General features: G+C 39.9%; 1 protein-coding gene across 14 annotated transcripts in view; it reads right to left on the reverse strand.

Moving 5' to 3' along the window:
- The window catches only part of Phldb2 (pleckstrin homology like domain family B member 2), a 211,218-nt gene that overhangs the window by 109,896 nt on the left and 74,936 nt on the right, over positions 1-26,386 (reverse strand). For 10 of the 14 annotated variants that reach the window (XM_055593736.1, XM_055593691.1, XM_055593726.1 and 7 more), the window contains one exon: positions 2,670-2,784. In XM_055593736.1, the coding sequence (XP_055449711.1) occupies positions 2,670-2,784 (115 nt within the window). Of the gene's footprint in view, positions 1-2,669; positions 2,785-4,021; positions 4,099-5,405; positions 5,460-26,386 lie in introns of those variants that run through there. The other 4 variants (XM_055593743.1, XM_055593742.1, XM_055593679.1 and 1 more) reach the window with 4 other exon arrangements.

Here is a 26,386-nt window from a genome sequence, read left to right on the forward strand (position 1 = left end):
TCAAGCTTGTTTGTTTGCTCATTTACCTTTAAAATTACACATGTAGGTGCTGGAGAGATGGTTCTGTATTAGGAACACTTGCTATTCTTTCAGGTGACCAAGGTTTGATTCCCATCACATGTGGCAGTTCACAACTCCATTTCTAGGGAATCTGACATGCTCTTCTGACCTCTGGTATCAGGCATGCACAAGGTACACAGACATACATGCAAGTGAAACACTCACACACATAAAATTAAATAGATAAATATTTAAAAGTTGCATATATCTGTGTGTGTATGCATGTGCACACAGACTTCAGGCTTTTCAGCAGATGCCTTTACCCACTGAGTCATCTTGAGGGCCCGGTAATTCATCTTTTGATGCTAGATTTTATGGTTGGATGTCAAGGCTCAGGAGCTAGAGGCAGCCAAACACTGGAACAATAACTCCCTAAATGAAGCTTCTAATCTCAATGCCACTAATTAAAATTTTAGTTCTTTTATTATTTTCCCTTCCTCTTCACAAAATTCTAGCTTTGTGAGGGTAGGTATCTAACTCACCCCTACATGTCCACTCCTGTGACTCAACTATGACAAAAACACTATAATATATCTGTTGAATATTTATAGAAACTGGCTGCCTGTAGTGAAAATCTAATCTCATCACTGCAAATATGGAACTCTTCAGCGGCCCTTTCTAGCCCTTTAGGTTTGAGACAAAATTAATCAAGAATCCCCAGTCTAGTATGAGAGGCAGGATGTGGAAGTTTGCCTTTTGGCTCCTTCAGGTTCTCTCCCCATTAACAGACTGCCATATTTCTTCCCATTTCCTACAAGTTTTTTCTATGTCTGGTCTTGGCTAGGTAACAAAGTATCAAAGTATTTCATACTGCTATGTTGCAATCTTTCTCTTTTTTCTTATGTCTCAAGATACACATTCCCTATAAATTATAAGCTTGCAAACTCTCACAAAAGAAAAACAGGATTCCCTCTGTTTACACACAAATACAGTAATGGGCAAAAGAGAGTAGGAAGAAGGGAAGGTGGATGGGGGAATATGAATCTATCCTTACTTTTATTTCCTTTTTCTGGAGTGCCTTAGTATAGAATCTTTCAACTTAACCTCTTGATTTCAGATCTAAGCAGGATGACTAAATGAAAGCCCAAATCTCATTTGCAATTAGTTTCCTAACACAAGGGGATTCTGAAGTGCAGAGATGATCTCAGGGCATCTACAAGATACCTAGAATATCTTCATGTCCTGTGGTTACTCAATCACTTGATACAGAATAAAATTAATGAGGAACATACACATTTTGTGATTCCATTTATTCTTTTTGAATAGCAGGGAATATTTTGTGAGGATTTCAACAAGAACTATAAGTCTTGTGAGCAGGAATGATCTGAGTACAGCCTGGTCCTTCCTGGGAGGAAACAGCAAAATCAGTGTTCTGTTAGAGCCAGCTCCTGGTGCCTTTCCCTGTACACCATGTATCACTCATTTTTTGAGTGGATGTTAATTCAAAAAGACAGATGTATGGCTGACTAGCTATGACCTAGTCATAAAAGAGAAGATTGCAACACAGCAGTATGAAACACTGATTCTTTACTACCCAGCCAAGACCAGATGTGGAAAAAACTTTCTGAAGAAGATAGCTTTTCAGTTGGCTGACTGGCTAAGCTGCTTGTGAAGATGGGAACAGTAGGATGCATGCGAGGAATTTACTATGATAGTAGCATTCCTTCTTGGAAGAAGGGGAGAGAGAATATGGCAGGCTGTTAAGGGAGAGAACCTGAAGTAATCAGGATTACTTCCTTATCCTTTACATACAGCTACTTTGGTTTAAGCTGATCTTCAACATGTTTGAGGTGAGGTGAGGAACGCTGAATACCTTAACTTAACTAGGGCTGGAGAGATGGCTCAGTGATTAAAAGTACTGACTGCTTTTCCAGAGAACCTGGGCTCAATTCCTAGTATCTACATGGCAACTCATAACTGTCTGTAACTTCAGTTCCAGGAGATTTGGCACCCTCACACAGGCATACATGCAGACAAAACACCGATGCACATAAACTAAAAAATGAATACAGTCGTTCAAAATACACTACTTAACTAGAACAATGAGCTAAGATTGCCTGCCTCAGGCTATCTTCCATCTTCCTTGTATATTTTAGACTCTCATATTTCTGTAGAAGATTCCAACTTACAGTGGTTTGGGTGAGAATGTCCCCAATGGGCCCATGTATTTATTTAAGCTCATGGTACTCAGTTGAGGTTTGGTAGGTTTAGGAGGTGTAGCCTTGTTTGAGGATATATGTCACAAAGTGTGTGTTTGGGGTGCACACATGTGCGCTCACGAGTGCATGCGTGTGTGGGGTTGAGTCATTCCCTTTAGAGGTTAAGCTCCAGAACTACTTCTAGTTTCCTTTCTCTGCTTAGTGCTTATGGTTCAAGATGTGAGCTCTCAGCTTCTGCTCCAGCTCCCATGCCTACTGCTTGCTGCCATGATAGAATCATAGCCCCCTGGAATCATATGCCCAAATAAGCTCTTTCTTCTAGAAGTCACCTTGGCCATGGTGCTTTGACACAGCAATAGAAAAGTAACTAATTTACAGTTCAATCCCAACTGGTGTTTGCTATTTACCAAAAACTTTGAAGAATCATGTATACACTAAGAAAGTACTCACCAAGGTGTTCTGGGTCATCAGCTCCACCATCTTTGGGCTCTTTTCTTGGTTCATCTTCCTCTTCCATGAGGATCTCCTGATGATTCTCGGAAGAGACCTTGGGATCCATGCCAACCTGCATTCACCAAGTTAAAAAAAAATACATACTATGACTGAGAACTTGAAAGTAGAACTGACCTATGAAAACTGAAGGTTGACAATGCTTCATTTGTGAAATCCAGTTGTTAAACATCTGGGAAACACCAACTGCTGTTGCAAGAAGAAAAGCAGACATTATGGGGTGAGTATGGTATCTTATCACTGGCTCTCCTTTAGAAAAACAACACTTATACATCAGCCTCATCACCATCAACAAAAGCACACTTCTTGGGTGGACTAGTTATCACCCTTTTAAAAAAATGTAGCCTGCAATCTCAGTACTCAAGGAGGCAGAGACAGACAAATCTTTTGAGTTCAAGGCTAGCATGGTCTATAAAGCGAGTCCAGGGCAGCCAAGGCTACACAAAGAAACCCAGTTTTGAAAAATCAAAAACCAAACCAAACCGAAACAAAATCCCACCAGCAAACAAATACAATAGCTCTATTTTATCCAAGAGGACTATATTCAAAGGATTCCTGTGAAAGTATGAAACTTTAGATAGCACACAAAACTATATATGTCATGTGTTCCCTTTACATTCGTATCTGTGATAAAGTATGATTTATAAATTAGGCATAGGAATAGATTAACAGTAACTAATAATAAATTATAATTGTAACACACACTATAACAAAAGTTATATGAACTATTTTCTCTTGTTCTCTAAAAATAACTTATTGTAGATCATCAGTATATGATTATGATTTTTACTTTCTTACTAGGTCAAAAATTTTCATACACTTACAGGAAACTAAGACTCTTGTTTGTCATATCATAATTGCCTCATCCTAGTTTTTTTTTGTTTTTGTTTTTTTTTTTTTCATCACCATGACAGCATTCCTGATAAAACAACTTAAGGTGAAAGAGTTTATTCTGATTCATGGTTCAGAGGCTATTGTCCATCTTGGCAGGGAAGAGGCCTGGCAACAGAAACAGTTCTGGTAATGAGAGTATATGGTAACTTTCAGGAAGAAAAGAAACTGGGGTAGAAACTCAGCTGAGTTATAAAGCTTGGGCTGTGACCCCATGGCCCATGCCCTCTAGCTAGGCTCCAAGTCTAGAAAGTTCCCCCACACATGGCCACCAGATGGGGACCAGGTCGGTAAATGCATGCAGAAGTAGGGGATATTTCACACTCAGACCATTACTAATCTTGTCTCCTTGGACCATTAGTACGCAAAATAACAAGTGCTACATAAAATACAACACTAACCTGATAACTAAGACAGCTGCCAAGAGATGACTAGACGATAGTATGGTGTGGATGCTCCGGACAAAGGCAAGGTTCATCTCAAAGGCAAGGTGAAAAGTGATGGAATGAGATTTAATAATGCTAGTCAGAAGGGAGTGAAATTCAAAACACGAATTGTTTCTCACTAGAATTTTTCATTTAATATTTTTTACACTATACTTGACTGTGAGCTACCAAAATCATAAGAATTGGAAACTTGAATAAAGGGAGACTAATGCAGTGAGCCATAGTTAGGTCAAAAGAACAATAAGTAGTTACTTTGGTTTGTTGTTACTTATTTTCTACTTTTTATCCAGTGCTTATTATTTAACACCCGCCGTCTTAGCTACTTTGTTTTACTGTTTCTTTTAGATTTTACAAAATCTGGCACCATGGAGAAGGAAATCAATATTGTTCTGAAGGACTTCCTGAGAAACCCTTGACTTTCAGGCAGGATCCCTGTAGCTTTCATGTGTCCAGTGTCTCCTTAGATGTGGGAAGATACAGTGACTGTATGAGTACATAGGGGGCTCCTACTTTTTACCCATATACTGTGCAAAATAATTTCTCAATTTATTCTCACAATGATGCTTCAGACTAATCCCAACCATTTATATCTTACTCAAAGAGAGGCTAGGGAAGACTAATAGCTATAGAAAATCACATAACCAGGAATGTACATTATTTCATCAAGTCAAGCCCCCTATCAAATGCTGAAAAAGTACCACGTTTGGTTTAAATGGCTCTTTTATGTAATAAAACATTTTATTTTATTGTTTCTACAATTTATTTATGGTATATTATGATTGAAGCCCTCTCCCTCAACTCCTTCCAGTCCCCCCTCCCCCCCATTCTCTTCCCCTAGTCCACTGAAAGGGGGAGTTCTCTACCATTGCCATCTGTCCATAGCTTATCAAGACTCATCAGGACTGCCTGGATCCTCTTCCTCTTCCTGGCAAGGCTGCATTGCCAGGGGCAAGTGATCAGAGAGCAGGCAATTGTAAAAGGTTCTTGATGTATCAAAGAGGACTACTTTTCAATGGTGGCAGAGCTGAGTGTAGAATGTCATTAGAAGTCTACAATTTTCAGAGGCAAGAAGCTAAAACAGAAGGAAAGAAAGAGCAAAAGAAAGAGAAAGAGAGAAAGGAATAAAGAGCAAAAGAAAGAGAGAAAGAGAGAAAAGAAAGAAAGAAGGAAGGAAGCAAGGAAGGAAGGAAGGAAGGAAGGAAGGAAAGAGAAACCTGGGCATTTATTTAGGAAAGGAAGACCCATGGAGCTAGAAAGATAGCCCAGTGGTAAAAACTGTGTACTGCTCTTGCAGAGGACCCATGTTTGCTTCTCAGTAACTGGGCCAGGTGGCTCATACCTGACTGTAACTCCAGATCCAGAGGAATCAAATATGTTTGACCTCCATGGATACCTACAATTGTGTAAGAACACAGGCAAAAGCAATGCACACACAATTAAACATATTTTTTTAAAGGCACAGACTGAGATACATGGGAAGTAAAACTCAACAGGACAGTATGATTTATTGGTATTGATATGAGAGCACAGAGGAAAGGTTTTTTTTTTTTATCTTATGTTTTCTTTTTTGGTCATTTCTCTAAGTGATGGATGAGGGGGCCATTATCAGAGAATAGAAATGCAAGAAATGGACCAGATGTGGAGTGAAACAGTTCAACTTTGGACCTACTTGGCTCTAATATATCTGAAAAACTGAAGTGAGGAGCAAAGACAGTGATTCGAGATGGCATCTGGAGTGGGTAGGTCTTGAGACATTGCTTTTTCTTAAGATGGGAGAGAAAAGGCCAAGTTAGTACAGGAACTAGGGGAAGAGAAATCAAGGAAAGAAAAAGATTAAGAAAGATCCTAAAAGAAGAGAGAGAGAGAGAGAATCATTAAGAACAGGATCACTAAACTAATTGGCCTGTTCTTTGATCACCTCCCCCTGAGGGGGGAGCAGCCTTACCAGGTCACAGAAGATGACAGTGCAGCCACTCCTGATGAGATCTGATAGACTAGGATCAGAAGGAAGGGGAGGAGGACCTCCCCTCTCAGTGGACTTGGGGAGGGGCATACGTGAAGAAGGGGGAGGGAAAGTGAGGTTAGGAGGGAAGGAGAGAGGGGTTTATGGGGAGATACAAAGTGAATAAAGTGTAATTAATAAAAGTTAAAAAAAATTAAAAAAAAAAAAAAGAACAGAATCACCTGAAGGGGATGAGGATATGCTCAATCCTGATGTCCTGATGTGACTTGATGTGCTGAGAAGAGTTGATACAGGGGGAGGGGCCTCATCTTTTCTGAGAGGAAAGGGAGAGGGAAAGGGAGAAGCAAGGGAAGAAGGGAGTGGGAGGAGAGGAGGAGAAGAGGAGGGAGGGGGCACCATTGGGTTATAAAGTAAATGAACTGAAATAAAATAAAAAAAATAATAAAAACAAAACAAATAACAGAGTTGGAGTGCTGGTCGTTATTGGAACTTGGATAGCAGGTAGATCACTGAGCATGTGTCAGAAAGGCTCAACAGTAAAAGATTTCACACTCTCTAACCCCTTTTGTCAATGGGGTACAAGAACAAATCTTCCATGGAAAGTCTACCAGGCTAAGAAAATCTTACAGGAGACAAATGCTGACCTGTGAATGCTACATGATAGTAAAAAGAAGCATGCAAAACACTTGTCTTGCAAACAATTACATCACAAAAGGGGAAAAGACAGAATCAGGAAAAAATATTTGAAAATCACATATTGAATAATAGACTTGCATGTATACTATATCAAACTATACCAAGAACTCTTTTTTTGGTTTTGTTTTGTTTGGTTGGTTATTTTTTTGTTTTTGTTTTTTGTTTGTTTTGAGACAAGGTTTCTCTGTATATCTTTGGCTGTCCTGGACTTGTTTTGTAGACCAGGCTGGCCTAGAACTCACAGAGATCCGCCTGTCCTTGCCATTTCAAGTGCTGGGATTACAAGCGTGCGCCACCACACCCAACTATATCAAGAACTCTCAAAATTTAAACTCTTTAAATGTTCTAATTAGTCATATTTTTAAAGAAATTGCACGTCTATATAATGACCCATGATGGAAATGCACACCAGGACATAATATGATGCCACCTCATACACAGCATGACTTCTATAATGAAATAGATACTGTATTACGTGTTGGAGGACATAAATAAAATAAGTCAAATGTAATTTATCTGTACAGCAGTCACACAATATCCTATTATGTCTGAACCTTAGACACATAATGTTAAGTGAAAGAAGACATATTTTGTGATTCTATATTTTAAAACATTTATTGGTGAATGGATATAGGTGCCTGTATGCCAAACTATGTACATGGAAGTCAGAGGACAAGTTGCAGGTCTTGTTTCTCAGTTCTCATCATATGGGTTGAGGGATTAAACTCAGGTTGTTGACTTGGGGAGAAGAGCCCTTATCCACTGAAGTATCTCCCAGGACCTGTGTGATTCTATTTTAATGAAATGTGCAGCATAGGCAAATCGCAGCTGCAGGAAGTGTACATTTTACAAAGTTGAAACTGCTCCAAAATCATCTTTAAAAAAGAAGGTTGAGGTTTGAGGAAATTAAAATGGGCTGACACAAGAGCTAAGTATGGTCAGTGATGAGATAATGACATCAGCCATCACATGAGACACTCAGGGTCTATGGGACTGAAAATCAGGTCTCCCCATTACTACATAATACTCTTTCCCTTGTCTTTTCTTATCAAATCCCTTTTCATGGGTGTTGTATACTTAAAAACAATATGGAGAAAACCAATTCTAATAGGTAAATATGTTTACTAGTGATCATCAAACGTCACTGCAAATATTATGTGATAATTAGGTTACATTTTAGAATACTGGATCAACTAGTACATTAGAAGATATACCACAGGGCTGGAAAGATGGCTCCATGGTCAAGAGCACTGACTGCTCTTGCATAGGATTGGAGTTTGGTTCCTAGCACACATACTGGTCCCCTCATAACCATCTCTGACGTCAGCTCCATAGGGTCCTGTGCCTTCTTCTGGCTTCTGTGAGCACTAGCACACATATGTGCCAGTTGCTCACAAGTGTGCGCACACACAAATACAATAATAAAAAAAGAGGAAATACCATGACGAGGTAAGATGCACTGTCGATGTGCAAGAATGACTCTATGTGACAAAAATATATTCATCTAAATATAAGACAGAAAATATATAAGGTAAGTGAATAATCACATGATTATCTCCAGACCCATACAAAACAAAAACTTTTGACAAATATATGACCCTGTTCCTGATTAAAAACAAAAACACTCAACAGAGTAATATATTCTCTAAACACACTTTCTTTGTACAAAAATGCACATTATGAGAAAATAGAGGAGCTTCCATTCAAGGGGTAGGGATGCTAACTACCTATGCTGCTCCTGAGCATTACTCTAGACTCTGTAGTCTAGAGGTTTAGATAAACAGCGTAAGAAAACAATAGAAATAGAAAATAAAAACCAATCAACAAAACTATATCCAATAGATGATAGAGTAGATTACATTGGGAACCTGAGAAAGTCAGTGATAAACCAGGCAGATTTCAAGAAGAGCACAAAGATTTGTCCCTCCACTGTAAATGAGCTGTGGAGATGGTACCCTAGACCCCTGCAGACCCTAATGGGTAACCCCTCAAAGAAAACGCTCCAGCATACTACAGCTCAAAGATCTAAATCAGGAAATGATTCCTTACAGACTGACTCTGAAAGCCCAAGTTTAATGAATTATCCCAATAAGCTCCAGTCGAAACATGTGTTCCAGTTGGATGTCGTGTCTTTAGCCTTTTCTCGGTCTAGAGGAACACAGCATGTGGCTTCTCGTACATGTCCTCATCTTCTGTCCCTCCATCGCTGAATAAAACTCACAGAAAAAAAAAAAACAGAGACCACAAACAAAATCCATCTTGCCAGACATATAAAATGGCTAATTAGTTGAGCATGGAGCCGGACACGTAAGTGATGTCATGCTTTTATCTTATATGGAGCATGAAAGCTTTGAAGCCAGCCATAAAGATAGGAATACGTTAGTCCATTCACTCTTCTTTGAATTCCTTCTAGTTCCAAAGCACAATCTGAAAATGGATTTCAGATCTGACTTGTTTCCAAGTAAGTTTGTCAAAAAGCCTGCCCCCTCCAGCAAATGCTAACCAGGCTTCCAGGAACACAGCTGTCCCCTTTGTGTTCTAGCGTGCTTCTTGGAGGGCAATAACCTGATTGCCTCAGGCTTGGTTGAAATTTCCTAAAAACCTGCCAGATTATTAAAGAGAATGCTTGTTTAGATTTCTTTAAATGCAAAGCCTGCACTTTTTTTTTTTTTTTTTTTGTAATTAGATTTGTTTTGGCATAAAATCATTGATTTTCAACCACATTGACTCTGAAGGTTCTTTAAAGTGTAAATTTCTGTGAATGACTTTCTCAGCCTCTGGGGATACAGGTAAAGGAGTTCAATTCCCTACTATCACTCTCAGCAACCTAAGAAGCGGCCCAAGAAAAATGTCTCTCAACCTGTCAGTCATGACCCCTTTGCAGGTCAAATGACTTTTTCAAAGGGGTCATCTAAAACCATGCATCAGAAAACACACGTATTTAAATTACTATTAGTAACAGTAGCTAAACTACAGTGTTGAAGTAGCAACAAAAAGAATTTTGCTGGTTGAGGTCACTACAACTTGAGGAACTGTGTTAAAGAGTCAAAACATTAGAAAGGTTGAAAACTATTGTTTTAGAGTCACTTTTGGTTTTAGGAACCTCAGCTCAGGTCAAACCAGAGTTCATGGCTTTGACACTGAAAAGAATTTCAGGAAGCTAGCCAGTTCATGAAACCAAGTTAGATCATGGGGGAGCTGTACCTCCATTACCTGTGTCTCCGAAGGCAGAGAAAATTTTTCATGGAGCAATATACTTTTAACAACCTTCAGAATCAATGTGGATGAAAATTTGATGATTTTATGAAAAATGTTCTAATATAAGCTTAATCATGACACCTAAAAGAAAAAAAGGGGTGCACAGAAGCAAATGAGATGTGTCCACATGTGAACACTGGAGAAAAGACTGGGGTCCTGCCCAGTGTCATACATATTCAAACACCGAGCTGCGTCACTGCTGTTTTAACACAAAATGTCTATGTATGGAGTTGTTAGCTCTATGCTGGCAGCCTTCACCGCAATGCTGGCGATTGCTCTGGAGTTCTGCTTCCCAGCTAAAGAAAAACTTCAGTTATACTCTGAGATGAGAGGTGCCTTTGACTCTCAGATACCCCACAGTCTCCCTCTCTATCCTGCCTCATAATCGTCATGCCTTATTGAAGAATATTTGTCCTCATTATATCTTCTGAATAAACTCCCCCATATGTGACTTGATATTTTCCCATGACCCCTCCAACAGTGAGCCAGTGTAAATATATCAATCACATTGAGAGTTCCTATTTTTCTTTCTATGAAACAGTCTAGATTTCTTTTAGCCCTGAGTGCCCATGTCTTGGAAGAACTTATAAATAACAGACACTCTATTTCCCAGCATTTTTTTTTTTATTGGCAGAACTTGCTCCCCTTTTGCTACTGTTATTTTTAAAATAAATTAATTTTAAATTATTGTTATTGGCATGTATTCATTAAACACAGTTACGGCACTCACAGAGACATTTTAGCACAAGCTCTTTGTATACTCAGACTATATTCTCCATTGCATTTCTCTCCCACTTTCTGCAGATCCTCATTGTTTCCCAGGACACTTTGCTTCTCTTTGTATGTTGTAGATTTACACAGCCAATTTTATGTAACCTATGTAAAATCTAGAATCCACAAATGAGAGAAAACATACACCATTTCTCTTTTTGAGTCTGACTTATTCCCTTTAAGGTGATGATCTCGGGTGGCATCCATTTTTCTGAAAATGCTCCTTCTTTATAATGAAATAAAGCACCACTGCGCATCTGCCCCTCATTTTCTTTACCCACTCCCCTGCTGATAAACACTGAGGCCGCTCCCTTAACTGGACTGTTGTGGTGCAATAGACATAAGTATACAACTATTGCTCTGCTACATTTGGCTCGAGTCTTTCAGGTATATACCCAAGAGTGGGAGAGCCAGGTCGTGTGGTAGGTCCATTTTTATTTTTCTAAAACATTTTAACACTGGCTTCCATGGTGCCTGCACCAATGGAAATTCCTGCAAGGTGTAAATAGGGGTTTCTCCCTTCCCACATCTCTAGTACTTGCTTTTTGTTTGTTTGTTTTAGGTTTATTTGCTTTCTATTTTATTTGTATGAGTAGTTCCTGCACCGCATGCATGCCTGGTGCCTGTGGAGATCAAAAGAGAAAGTCTGACCTCCTGGAACTTGAGTCATCGATGGTCATGAGCCATCATGTGGGTGCTAGGAATTGAACACCAGTTCTCTACAAGAGCAACAAGTATTCTTAACTGCTGACCCATCTCTCCAGCATCTCCCCTTGTGTGTGTGTCCATGCATGTGTGTGTGTGTGTGTGTATGTGGTGTGTGCACATCTGTGTATGTGTGTATGAATGTGTCTGAGGGTTTGTATGTGTATGTACAACTCTCTCTCTTTCTTTCTGTCAGTGTGTGTGTGTTGCCTTCCCCAGTCATGCTCCATCTTATTTTTTTGAGACAAGGTCTCTTACTGAAGGAACTTACTGATACAGCTAGACCAACTGTCGCCAGTCACTCCCTGGGATTCTTCTGTCTCTAAATCCTCAGTGCTGGAATTACAGGCATGCATGGTTTTTTATGATATGAGGGCTGATAATCTGAATTCAGGTCTTTACAAAAGAGCTTTACTACCTGAGCCACCCCCCCCAGTCATGCATACACTTTAATTTTTAATACAAGGTATATTACCATTCATTGTAAAGAGCAATGACTTTACAGAAGGCTGATATGAGCAATACTACTGTCCGTCGTCCCCTCTTTATTGCAGATCAGCAGCAGCTGGATGTTATAAAGCTCTGTAATGAGCATAACTGAAGTCATCATAAGGACTGTTATACAGTCAAAGGCCTCCATGCCCAATATCACTCTTCAGTTTTCTACTGTTCATTAATAAGTTTCTGCTCTTACAAATGGATAATAGATACAGGAATTACTATGTTTTGCTTGCTTGTTGTTATCTATAGGCTGTGCTCTAAGCGCTTAGCAGGCATAATCACTGGGAGACTTGAGAGTGCCAAACTATCTCTCTATGACAAGTCACTGGCATATTTTCAGGTACAGGTTATATCCTTACGATAACCCAACATCTGACATGCGACCTCTACCATGTTACAATGGCAGCCCTCTATTGTGAAGTAGAGAGCTTCACTTCTTCCCTCAGACATATCCGAAAACATAGTGAAAGTGATGCTTTGGGCTTTCCAAGAAGAGCAGGTATTGGAAGAAAAGAGCTTCTGCCTGGCTCTTGGTGGATGTTTACACCTTTGGACCTCAGCTGTGAAAAAGAGGAAAGAGGATAGTGACGTTTCTACAGGAGGCATTTCTGGTGAGGGTCCTCTGTGGACCCGGCTGAGAGCCAGCACCACGTGAGCATGACCAGGTGCTTTCTATTCCTGACCTTGAATGACTCTGGTTGATGCCTAGTGTGGCACTGACAAGCCGTTTCCTCTGATGAGAGTTGAGAGTGATTTAAATGTTGTTGTTGTTTCAGCGCTGGGATTTTGGGGTGTCATACTGTAACTTTTGTTTTAACCCATCTCTTGTTGGGGGATGGTCCCCTGACACAAAGCACTGGTGCTGCTTGTGAAAAAAAACCTATCAGATGTCAGATACACATCATTCTTTTAAAACTGTTGTCCTCTGTGGCACTTAATAAAGTGCTTTTCATGTGGTATGTGTTGGATAAACATCTGCTGGTTTGAACTGAAACAGAGTAAGGACATGTACTAGCATTTGGATGTGGTACTTCATGCCCCCGGGTGCCACTGCTGTGTGGTAGAGAATATGTCATGTCCTTGGCCTTCGGCTTCCTCTTCTTGGAAACTGATTTCACGATCAAATATTTAAGAGACATTATAATGTCTCAGATGTTCTGGTTCATGGTAGGTTCTCTCTGTCTCTATGTTTGTCTCTGTCCCTGTCATCTCTGTCTCCGACTGCCTCTCTGTCTCCCTTGTCTCCCTGTCTCTGTCTCTGACTGCCTCTCTGTCTCCCTCTCTCCCTCTTTTCCTCCCTCCTTCTCTTCCTTTTTTCCATTTTCCTTCCTTCTTCTTTCCTCCCTTCACCTCCTCTCAAATTTTTACACAGAAGAAACAAGAAGAAAAGTAGGAGTTCCGATTAACTGTGACGCATCTCCTGTTCCACAGCTAAGACCAGAACATTAAAGACATGCAGAAGGTAAGTTTTGACAGGATTCATCTAGTAGTAGTGGGAATGAGAGACTGGATACATGAAAACCAGTCAGGAAACTAAATTCAGGATATTATAAGCCAGATGGCACACAGAAAAATTAGCCGGGTGGATGTCAGATCAGGAATAAATGACAAGCTGATACTATGAAGGCAAGGAACGTTTTAAAAGGTCATGATGAACTGGATTGGAATTCATAAAGGACTTCTGACTAAGAAACAAAGATGTTAGAAATTATCTCAGTAACTGGATATTTATGAAAATTTGTTCATATAGGATACTTCATAATTGGACCATCTCAGGTTCACAATGCTATATTGAAAAAAATGATAAAAAGAGTGTACTATGCTAAGCAATATTAAAAAAGAAAAATCTAGAAAAACCTTCAATAAGACTATGGTAAAATGGAATACTGTGCGGGGCTACTACTGTGTAATCTCTGCTGAACTGTAAGATTTAAGTGAAAAGAGCCAAGTTGGAGGTCAATGGCAGCAATGGCATCTGATATTTTTCTTCTTTTCATAGAGTGATGGACGGGCTTCACCATGACATCTTCATCCTTGTGTCATGACCCTTTGTTCTGCTATTGCCTTCCCTTGTTCCCTCATCTCACCTCCAGCTGGTACCATTTCTTCCCCGAGCTACTACCCCCTTCTGCTCTTTTATTACATGACATCTGATTTTTGTTAGAAGCGGGGCGGGGGGGGAGCCTAAACATGATAAAAGTAAAACAATAAGTAAATGTCATTTTCTTCTGGATACTAAGAATAGCATAACACTAAAATACCTATTCCAATTAATTTCCATAATTTTACCTTTTGCTGCTTTTCTTTTTTTTTTAATGAAAATGTGAGAATACATTACATTCTCTAATTTCAAACCATTACAAGCAAATAGAAGCATTGACAGAAAAAGTAACGTCTGAACAGATTGTTGGATTCTGGGTAAGGCTGATGATTAGGTGTAGATTAATTGTTTGGGGTATAAAGCTGGGGCTGAGCCAAAGCATTGGATTGTGGGTAGAGCTGTGGTAATTGCTGGCAGCAGCCAAGGACATGCCCAGCCAGGCTTTCTAGGTTTTGGTTTTTCATAAGGACTCAGAAAAGAGATGGACTCAATGTGGAATTAACTTACTACAGCCAGAGCTGAAAGGTGAAAGCAAGGCTCTTGAGCAGCACTGTGCGTATAGAACCCCAGATCATTCCTCCTGATGCCTGATCCCAGGAGGGGAGGGGATGTTTCTCTAAAGGGTTCTCCTACCATCTCACCTCTCTGTTCTACCAACATTCACCTCTTAGTTTTCCACCGTAATATGAGAGTTGGTAGGCATTGTAATATTCTGCTTATGAACATTAGTTTTTATGATCTCATTTTCCTACTTTGAACTTGCTTATATTGTTAACCTATGATATATAGAAAACTATGATTATACCATATTCATTTTGACTATGTTTATTTAGATGGATATAGATAAGAATCTCTGTCTGTCTGTTCTTATACAGGACAATCGGTATTGAAATTTGTCTTTGAACAGTTTTATCCTGGAATATATTAAGCAGAGTGCAAGCATATTATAAAAATCGATCCCATATGGGGTATTATAGTGGTATGTTATAGAGCCAGTTTATTACAGGACTACTGATTACTTCTCCAGATGGATTTAAATTGATGCTTGTAAGGAAATGCTTGCAAAAGAGGCTCTATTAGCTCATCAACCTGGAAATATGCTCCCGAGAAGACATCCTTTAGGTTTGTTCCTTTGGATTGCTTTGAAGAAAAGAAACACTTGGAAGCCTCATTAAATGAACACTGGCTTCAAACCCTAGCAAGACAGTCTTGAAATACACGAAAGCCCCTTTTAAAAATCTGCTCAATATTTCATTCATATTGCTTCAGATAAGTATAACTGATTCCATACACGATAAAATGCATATGCAAATTGTTTTGTAGAGTCAATAGTCTTTATGCTTTTACTATTTACAGTTTCATTTTACTTATTCTGTCTCATGGAGAGTTTTGGTAAATGTAGGGATTTTTAAAAGTCCTCTCCTCCTCTCTTCAAAACTTAAGCATAAAAGCATGTTTTCCTGTGCTCTCTACTGCCCTTTGTACTCATAAGCACAGGATATGGGCTAAGCCGCTCTCCCCATGTTCTTCATTCATGACTTTTAGAAATAAAGGATTTATACAAACTCATGAAGGCATGTGTATTCTTTTTGAAATAACTGCTCTTAAGCCAGATAATTTTGAAATAATAGACAACAGACTGCGGGCAAGATACAGAACTGGATTGCTTTAATTTTTCAGTCTTTTCTCAATGAGAAATACCAGCCTCCATTTCTCTTGTTATCATGAAGTATTGGAGGCCAAAAAAATTATAAATTGCAAATGTGATGATGTTCCTTGAGAAATGACCTCCCGCTTCTGTTATTCATCTAATGGAGGCCTGGAAGTGAGAGGGGAAAGGGTGAATGTTGTCTCTGGCCACCAGAAGCCATACAGAGAATGTAAAGGTGAATTTTAGTAGCTTTCTATGCATCATTTAATATCAGTGTGGGGAGGAGACAAAATTATTAATCGATATTTCTTCAAGGCTACTTAGCTTAAAAACTGTAGCTGGGAACCAATCCTGAATCTGTGTGTTTTAGATATTAGAAACATACAAGCCCCATTTCTGATAATAATTCTGTCAGTTTGGTGATGAAAAATGTTAAGATACTACATGAAACAAACATAACAATTTGTATTGTGAGTTTAGGATGGATCGTATGAGCAGTCTTCTTAAATGCATATTTAAGAAAACCAGGAGAATTATAAGAAATACAAAATACAAGGATAACATTTTTTTTTCCAAATAGAAGATCCAGGAAGCTGGGAATCCAGGTGGGAAAGAGTAGCTGTGATGCCTTCACTGTAGGAAGTGGGAAAAGCCCTCTGCTGTCTTGATTTGTTTTTCTGTATGTGCATGGATTTGACCAACCCCTTTGCCCAGTTCTTCTCTCTCCTTCAGGGGCTTCAGAGAGATGGTGCAACCGCTGAGAGCGAAGAAAGAGAAATGGCTCTCCCCTGAATCCATGACCTCTTATAGTTGGTATCTCGGTTCTAACGTTAAGGACACTTGCCTTAAACTCTGGGTGAGATGTCACTTAACTACTAGGAAAAAAAAAAAAAACATTTGGAAATTAGAATGAAAGAAGCATTGTAAATATTTGTCTGTGCTGCCTTTGATCTGGCAAGCTGTCACGTTTCCTTTTCCATTTGAGAGAAAAAGGATGTTGCATGCTTTGGGAACCAGGGAATCAGGGAGTCTTTATTGTCCGAGTGGTTGGCACTTGGCAGGGAAGCCATAAATACTTCCTAGGTTTAATTGGAAAAAGTAGAAGGGAAGGGCTAAAGTTGTTTAGAAGCTAACATTTTGAAAGTCTTCAGAAGAAGCTTACCCAGGGCTGCGAGTAAATGGCTCATGGCTCAGCGGTAGGCCTATTCTCAGAACCAAGGGTGGAAAGTACTTAAACATCATACGTGGCATGTCTTCATAGATCAACCAAACAGGAAAAGCTAGAGAGAGGAAATCAAGTGATGATCCATTGACAGACATAATTTGGGGGTTTCTTTATGATCCAGTTTTTCTGTCCCTTAGAGGAAATGGTGCCCCATTCTAAATCAATCTGAGTTTGAGCAGTGCCGGGTGTTGGGGGGCAGGGCAGAGCAGCTTCCCCTGGCTCTGTGTTTGCAGTATGTGGACTTCGGTTACTGTTGGCTTCTCTCTCTCACTTGACTCACTCTGTCCTTGAGAAGGGTCAATTGTCTCATTATTGTGTTGGAAAATAAACCAAATCTTCATAGCTGGGAGCCAGCTGACCGTAGAAGGTACAGTTGCCGGCTCCTTTGAAGCGCTTTACACACGAAAGCCCTGGCGGTCAGGGGCAGACAGCTGTGGGCGCATCATCCGGGAGCACACCTTTCACAGGGCCCCTTCCTTGTCAGGTACCTACGCCGTGCCAAATTTTGGGAGCTTTTGAGTAATGGAGACGGAGTTTTTATCTCCTTCTGCCAGACTTCCGTGTCTATCTCTTCATTGTTTCCAAGCCTGTGAGGGTAAAGAATGCTTTTTATGTTTTCAGCACCTTCAAGCCCTGCAAGGGCTACTAGGTCCGATCAAGTTTATATTATTATGTTTATTTCCTCAGCCCCACACACTGGAAGTTTGTGGTAGGGCCTTCCACCTTATGGTTTTCCACCTTATAAGAAAACTAAGGCCTTTGGAGTTAAAACTCCTCCAAGGATGGATAGCCAGCAAACAGAGGAGCAAGAAACTCAGGCCTGTCTGACCGGCTCCCATTCTGAGAGCCCACTCAGGGCTTCATAAAAAGCTTCATACCACTTTACAAAGCATTTCTTTTGACAAGGTTCATCGACAGCTTTAACATGATCTTGAGGTTAGCTTTAAGTTCACACTCCAAACAGTTGCTTATTCTTATTTAAAAATAAGATGATTCTTCACTTCACTCTTCCACAAGACTTTCTGTGCTTGGCCCTGTGTTTGGCTGTGAGTCTCAGCATCTGTTTTGATCCACTGCTGGGTGGAGCTTCTCGGAGGACAGCTATGCTAAGCTCCTGTCTGCAAGCATAGTCGGGTATCATTAATCTAGTCAGTAGTTGGCTCTCTCCCATGGGGTGGGTCTCAGGTTGGGACAGGCATTGGTTGGACATTTCCTCAGTCTCTGCTCTGTCTTTATCCATGCACATCTTGTAGGCAGGGTAAATTTTGGGTTGAAGTTTTTGCTGTTGAGTTGGTGTTCCCCTTCCTCCATTAAGAGTCCTGTCTAGTTAGAGGGTGTCCTCTTCAGTCTCCATGACTCCTGCTACTGACAGTCTCAACCAGAGTCATCCCCTTATCTGAACCACCAACCAAGGACCATGCATAGACTGGACCTAGGCCCCCTACAAATACATAGCAGTTGGGCAACTCAGGGTTTATGTAGGTTCCTTAGTAAAGGGAGCCAGCCTGACTATGACATGGACTCCATTGCTGGCTTTTTGATCACTCCCCACTGGCACAGCTGCCTTGCCAGGCACCAAGTGAGAAGAGGATGAGCTCAGTCCTGATGCGACCTTGATGAACTGAGGTGGGTGGGTGGTGGAGGGAGGTCCCGGGGTCCCCTTTTCCGAGGAATAGGGGAGGAGGGATGTGGGAAGAGGGAGGGAGGATGGGGCCAGGAGGAGAGAAGGAAGGGGGCTACGAGCAGAATCTAAAGTGAACAAAAACATAAATTAAATAAAAAATAAAATGATCATCAAAACAGTTTTTAATGCCCCTTGAAATCACAAAAGACTACCAGTACCTATATGATCAAATTAGTATTTCCTTGGCCAGATTTTAAATGTATAAATGCATACAGTGAATTCATATAACATTTATTTCAACTTTCAATTTTATTTTTGAGATGAGATATTCCCCCATAAGTGTATGTGGTGTGTGTACATATGTGTATGAGAGCACATTCATGTGTGTCTGTGTGTATGAGTACATATGTGTATGGGAGCACATTCGTGTGTGTGTTTGTGTGTGTGTTCATAGCCTAGAGACTGACATCAGGCATCTTCGCACACTTCACTCTCTTTGCTAAAGCAGAGTCTCTTGCTAGCCCTAAGCCCATCAGTTCACCGGGTGCAGCTGGACACTTTGTCCCTGGAAATCCTGTGTCTTTACCTCCTGTGCACTGGGTTACAGAAGGCCACCACGATTGCCTGCCTTTTATGCAGGTTCTGGGGATCCTCTCACCCTCACTCTTAAACAGCAGTTTGCTCACCAAGCCACAGCCTCTCCCCAGATTCATGGAGTAAGTTTTAACTTTGATTATTCTGAAAACGATAGTTAAGAAAATAGCAGAAAGAATTTATTTTTCTTAGATCCTTTGCATTGGATCATTCATTCAACACTAATCAAATACTGCCATGCATCATTTATCGATGATTCCCTTTAAAATCATGGAAATTAGAATCAATTACTCACTTCAGTTTTCAGATTTGTACAGGGCTACATCAATGCCAGCATTCTGAGGGGCCATAGGTGTGCTTGAAAAGTAACGAGACCAAGTGAAGAATGAAAAAGAGGTACACCATATAGACCCAAGCATCATATGTTAACTGCCTTATGTTATTAAGTTTTAGTTTTTGGAAATATTAACACCATGTGTTTTCTTCTGTCCATAGTAACAAGATTAACATGTTGCTTTACCTTCAGTATAAACAAATAAGCAGCTATCTATTGATCAGAATTGTGTTTTGACACACGTGTTAGCATTGCTCTTTCCAAACCTTCCAGTTTTGAGTGGAAACCCCCAAATGCTATGATGATAAGTTCTCTTTGCCAATGTGTGGACTTGAGCTTTTAACAGGTAAAGAGATTAATGATGAAGGGTGCTTCCAAACCACCAAGCAAGTCTTCTCGGGGTGCCATCCTATAATTAGAAATTACAGAGATGTAGCCTGCTTTGCTCCCAGAGGTAGGCTGCTCGCTGGAATAGAGACTGAGCTCTCTGCCAAGCAGGCTCTGATTCAGCTGATTAAATGACTCCCACTCTATCAGCGCATGACCACACCTCTAGGCAGAACTGCCAAAGGAATGTGGAATGGCAGAGTTCTTGCATTCCTACCTTGGCATGGAGCACACTTGTGACATTTCTACAGCTCTTCAAGGGTTTCCCCTTTGTCCTACTAATGCTATTATGCTGTTTTGTTTTTCTCTATGCAGAACTCTCCATATTTGTAGGGAAATGTTGGGTGCAATTTCTTCTTAAGTTGCCAAAATTTCTCAGTGTTAAAGCAAATGAGAAAAATGAAATAAGTACTTAAGTTTACCACATCCCTTTGAAAACCATTTTTGAAACACAAAGAGTTTTATGAGTGAACTTATCCAAAATGTCTTGGTCCTCTGACTAACTGGATGATTCTAGAAAATATCACAATGAAGTTTATCTGAATATGTTTTTTATGCTTTATTTAAAAGACTTGTTTGATAAGACCATCAGATACTTACTGTTATGATATGTTAATATAAATAATAATAAGCATGCTGAAGAAAAGTGACAGATGAATGAAATTAAAGATAGCCCAAATTTTATTCCATATAATTATTTTAAAAATTAAGTCTACAAATGCCAAGGTAGCTGAATGTACTCAGCCTTCTTCTCCTTTCCTATGTCTCTTACAGGTTAATGATTTCAGTGAGTTCAGAATGACAACATCAAGTGAAAAATAGGATGCAGCATTTAGGATTAATAGAATAAGAAGTTTAGTCTTTTTTATGGAGAATCTCTCGCTCTCTCGATTCCATTCATGAGCTACATGAGCTTCTACTGTATTCATCTACACTAGGAGTTTTTAAAGGGAAGAATCTTCTGAAACAATATCTTAAACTCTCCCTACAGGTCTTTCCTTTTCATAGGGTGTGTATGCATATGCATTCATGTGTGTGAGTATTACATGTGCAAGTACACAGGTGTGTGTGTGGTATCTGTGTGTATTTGCATGCATGTTGTATGGGTCGTGGTGGGGGATGTGTGTATGTGGGATGTTTGTGAAGGAGGAATCCAGAAATCAACACTGGATGTCTTCTACAATTTCTATAACCCTGTTTCCCGAGATAGGTTTCTCACTGAACTTGGAGCTCATCAATTCAGCTAGACTAGTTGGCCAGCAATCTCCAGCATTCTGCCTCTTTGCATCCCCAGCACTAGGGAATTTTTCTATTTTCTCATCTATACAATATCGATAATGTTAAAAGCTAAAAGATTTCCTTTGGTGTATATAGACTGAATACTAAGTTATCAGAGAGTAGAGAAGGTCATCAAGACTTGGTATAAAGGCAAAGTGTACAAGTAAGAGCTCCAGAAACAGCTTCTTCACAGGTTCAAGAGCAGCCAGAGGCAGTGAATTTCTGATGTCTCTCTACATAAAACACTACATTGCTCAGTAGCATCTCCACACAGAAAATATTTTTAAATGTCCAGGTAAAGTTTGCATATGGAAAGACATTGGCTTATATTATGGAACACCATAGAATTCCTGGGCTTTGGGTTCATTTACCCAATACGTTTACTGTCTTTCTGTCTTTGCTGTCTGTAGACTCTATTCTCAGGACGGTTTTTCTCATTATTGTATGACAGCTGTTAGTTGCAGCACTAAACAACTTGCTTCTCCCATGTAATAAAGTCTTTCCTAGTGTAGTGTCCTTGCAGTGCAGAAATCTTTTTGCTTGGAAACACTATTTTGTTTTAGGTCCTGTGCCCACTTCAGAACCAACCACGGGAAACATTGTGAGAGTGATTAATCCTCATTTAGAAAGACAAATGGGATGTGCATTGAACTTATGACAGGAGTCTATCACAAAAGGCATCTGAAAGACTCTACCTAGCAGTGTTTCAAAGCAGACACTAAGACTCATAACCAAACCCTCGGCAGAGTGCAGGGAATCATATGAAAGAAGGGAAGTTAGTATGATATGGAAAGGATAGGAGCTCCACAAGGACCAAATATATCTGGGCACAGGGTCTTTTCTGAGACTGACACTCAACCAAGGACCATCTATGGATATAACCTAGAACTTCTGCTCGGATGTGTTTCAAGCGCAAGATGGTTACAAGTGTCTAGAAATGGAGCAATGGTCTTGCGACTTACTGCCGTGCTGTCATGTATCTTTGATGTTGAAACTTTTCTTTCACCACAGAAAGATACCAAAGATAATCCTCTGGTGTTCACAAGACTCAGGATTGTCAAGAGAGGTGAATGGCCCAACCTCTGCTATCTGAAGTAGGATATTCGAATTTGCAACAAAGCCAGTTTCAAAACCCAAAAGGTTTGTTTTGTGTTCCTGGAGAGCGATGTTTCTCCTAATTTTATTTTTTCTTCTTTTATATTTGTTTTTCGTTTAATATACCAATAGATGGGCTTAGTGGTTTGGATCATCGAATTTTAGAAAAAAGAATTTCAATTCTGAATCAGATAGAAAAAGAAAAAGGGAAGTTTGACCCTTTGGATACTGTTGGATTGCCAGGAGAAGAGAGATGATTACATGTCATGCAGGAAATGATCTGAATTCCTGGCTTTCAAGCCTACAAGGTTGGTGCAATATAGCACAGCATAAAGTAGACAAGCATCCATTGTCTGTCCTGCTTCTTGCTTGAGTGGAAGCTTCATTCCAGGAGATTCCACTTCTGTCCTAGATGGAATATTAGTTTCCTGGAGTTGCTATTGCAAAGGTCCATAAGGTGAGTGTATTAAAAATCACAGAATTTATTGTTTGATGGTTGAAGTTAGCAGTCCAATGTTGAGGTGCTGGTAAGATCATACTTTCTGTGAACTCTTGTTTCTTCTTCACTCAAATCCTTGGAAGCCCTTGACTTGTGGCCATAGCACTTTAGCCTGTCTCCATCATGACATGGTGTTGTTCGCTTGGTGTGTTTTCTCTGCGTCTTTTCTCTCATCATTCTGTTGTTTTGAGATAGAGTCTCATGTAGTCCATATTCATGAGGTGAAGTTAGCAAACTCTACCTATAAATGACCTTGACTTTCTGAGCTACTTGCGTCCATCTCCCAAGTGTTGAGATCACAGGCTTGTGCCACCATGCCAAACTATCTTTTTCTTTCTTTTCTTCTTTCTTTCTTTCTTTTTTTCTTTCTTTTTCTTCTTTCTTTCTTTCTTTCTTTATCCTTTCTTTCTTTCTTCCTTTCTTTTCATAAAGACACCAGTTATATTTGGAATAAAAACCCATCTTACTCCAATTTGACTTCATCTTGACTCATAATATTTAAAATGACTCTCTTTCCATATACGATCACAATCCAAAGTATTGAGAGCTATGACTCCAGTACAACTTTTTTGTTGGGATGCAAATCAAGCCAAACCTGGAGGCTACGTAGAAGTCAAAGCAGCAGAGGGTAGACAGCATGAAATTTAACAATGTCCTCAAGTAGCATAGACAGATTCAGTACTTCCTCTTGACCCAGGAAGAGTGGGGAAAGTTCTCAGACGCTCAGCCTGTCAGAGGCAATGTGAGTATTGAGCTGGGAATTCCAAAGCAAACACCTGATCTGGAAACTGGGGGGTGCGGGGAGAAAATCAGACCCCAGGTGGGTTCTGCAGCTCTGATGAGGACTCAGGAAGAACTGAGTCATCGGGGAAAATTCCTGGACCTAAATGAGCTGAGAGAAGCACACTGTAAATTATGAACACGACCGGCTGCAGCCTGCCTTCAGCAGCAATGCCAGCACAGTAATCAGCCAGGAAGCAGTCTGGATCAGCCACACTGCAGAACAGTACAGCAAAGATTTGCAGAACACCAAAAGGTCTAGAAATATACTTTCTTCCAGCTATATCAAAGTAGGTAGCCTCTATACCAGCAGTTCTCAAGATGTGAGTTGCGACCCATTTGGCAAGGCTATATCACCAAAAATATTTACATTACGATTCACAACAGTAGCAAAATTGCAATTACAAAGTAGCAACAAAAATAATTTCATGGTTGGGGATTACCACAACATGAGGAACTATATTAATGTGTCACAGCTTTAGGAAAGTTGGGAATCAATGGTCTATACCACCTTGGAACTCAATCTAGACAAGGAAAAGTTATAAAAGGCCCAAGATGCTCCCATATTACATAGAGACAGATGAGACTTAAGATGAAACTAAATCCTCACTCTTCTGCCACCTCTGCCCTCACTTCCCACATACACACACCGCACAACTGCCCCGGGGCAATGGACAACAGAACAGTCTTAGAGAAATCAAGAAAACACATTGTTCTTTTAACTTCTCAGTGGTATGTGAACTCATTATACAGGTCTACATTGTGCAATGACTAGGTCATCCTAACAATTCAAAATATGTTCATGAATGTACGCCTTTTACATCTATCTCCAGTTTGTGTTTACTGTGGATTTAGCTATCTATGTTTAGGTGTTAATATGTAGGCCTTTGGCTAAGTTTATGAAAGCCTAGCCAGCAGAATATTTGGTCAGTGTGGAAGGGCCAGAGCTAACCTGGGGACTTTGCAGACTACCCCATCGGGTGTCTGGCTTCTCTGAGAGGGCTCTTGAGTTCAGCGATTAGTGGTGTTATTGGACTTACAGGCTTGTCAAACATAGACACACGATTTTACAGACAGTGATAAAGGTGGATGCCTTTTTGGAGTCAGTATGATGTAGTACAGCTTCATTTAAAGCTTTAAGTTGTTAGTAGAAATGCAAAATTATCAAGTTTTTAAAAGGCAACAGAACAAGCATACAAATCCAGGATACAAAGCTGTGCACATTTTAGAATATCCATTCTACCTCCCAGTCTGGTCCCGTGGGAACTGTTAGAACCACAATCCTTTCGAGGACTGACTCCCATCCCAAGTGAAGGGGCGGTGAGGCTTCTATACCACTATCATTTCCTTTTCAGCCTGAGTCTCCAGCTTTGCAGCTACTCTGGAAGAGACCTTGAATGAGCAGCCAGAGTCCCTAGCCACTGATGTCATTGCTGATGTCCCCAGCCACTGATGTCATTGCTCGAACCACCTGACACATCACAACAGAGGCTCCTCCCAGAAAAAACAAGTGCTTACTGAGTCAGAGGCCACTTCTCTGCTCTGCCCATGTGTTGCTGTTATATAAATCTAGTACTTAACAAGATATATTATAATTATGAGTATAGCCAGATGCCTGTATCTGTGGTTCTGTCATGATTAATTGAAAATATCTGCAAAAATTTATATTTATACTAAACATTCTGAGCTCTTTTTTCTTGTCTTTGCTGCATCAATGACATAGCATGATTATATAAATAGTTGTGACGTTATCTTAGGTATTTTAAGTAATCTAACGATGACAGCACACAGGAGAGTGTATATAGATTCCATGGAGATTGAATGGTATTTTATAAAAGGGATTTGAGCAAGGTCAACTAGTTTGCAGGAGCATATGCTATATTACATACTCTTGGACCTCAGAATGGATTAGCTGGTATACAGCCTGTGGTGGTGAATTTTATGTGTTCACTGCCATATATTCAGTCAAAGTGAAAAGGTTTGATATGCACAGGAGGCTTAGCAGGAATACCTAGGGACAACGATTTGTATTTGTTTTCATTTAAAGCTAAACAGATTTGTTCAAAGGCAGCAACAGTGTCTTTTATATACATATTTATAGTACTATGTTTGAGATAGAGTATGCAGGAAATACAGGTTTTTGTGACCTTGGCTTGACTACAAGGTGCCTTTTCAATAAAGGAGAGAAGAGTGAAGAGAAAAACTGAAACAATATGCTCTAATTTGTCTGAAGTCAGCTTTCCTTTCTTCCTGTTGCCAGTGTTTCCTGGGACCCACAGAAAAGATTCTGTATACCAGCTTTGACCTTTTGCATTAGACTTTTGCTGCAATGGGACACTTTCAAATATGGTGAGCAAATTCTAGAAACCTGAGGTGGTTCGGTGCCTGCTGAAGATGATTTTCCATTCTAGGAATTAAGGTCACTTTATACATCTACCAAAATATCCCACATCTCTTGACAGCCCTAGAACCGAGAACTTCAGGGCCACTCTTTTTAGCCTACCCATCGTTTTCACAAGAAAATCAGCTGCTTGTGTCTTGGCCTCATGGATTGTTTTCTGTGACTCTTTCATAGATTATTCAAACTTCAACAATGTAATAGTAACAAATGGCACCATCTTTCATATTTAAATAGAGCTGATGTATACATAATCTACCTGTTAGCATGAAGACATGCTGTTATCGTCATATTTAGAATTGCCACTTCCAAGCCTATAAATTTATTTCTATCTTCTTTGACAAAATATTTTGTGAGTTCTAATTTGATTGTCTATAGAGTGTGGCAAATTTGATTTAAAACCCTCAGTGAACCCTGAGTTAATCCAAATGGCATGTGTGCATAGAAACACACAAATCAT

Source organism: Psammomys obesus, unplaced genomic scaffold (assembly GCF_907164565.1).
Source record: "Psammomys obesus unplaced genomic scaffold, mPsaObe1.curated_primary_1811, whole genome shotgun sequence".
NCBI lineage: Eukaryota > Metazoa > Chordata > Mammalia > Rodentia > Muridae > Psammomys > Psammomys obesus.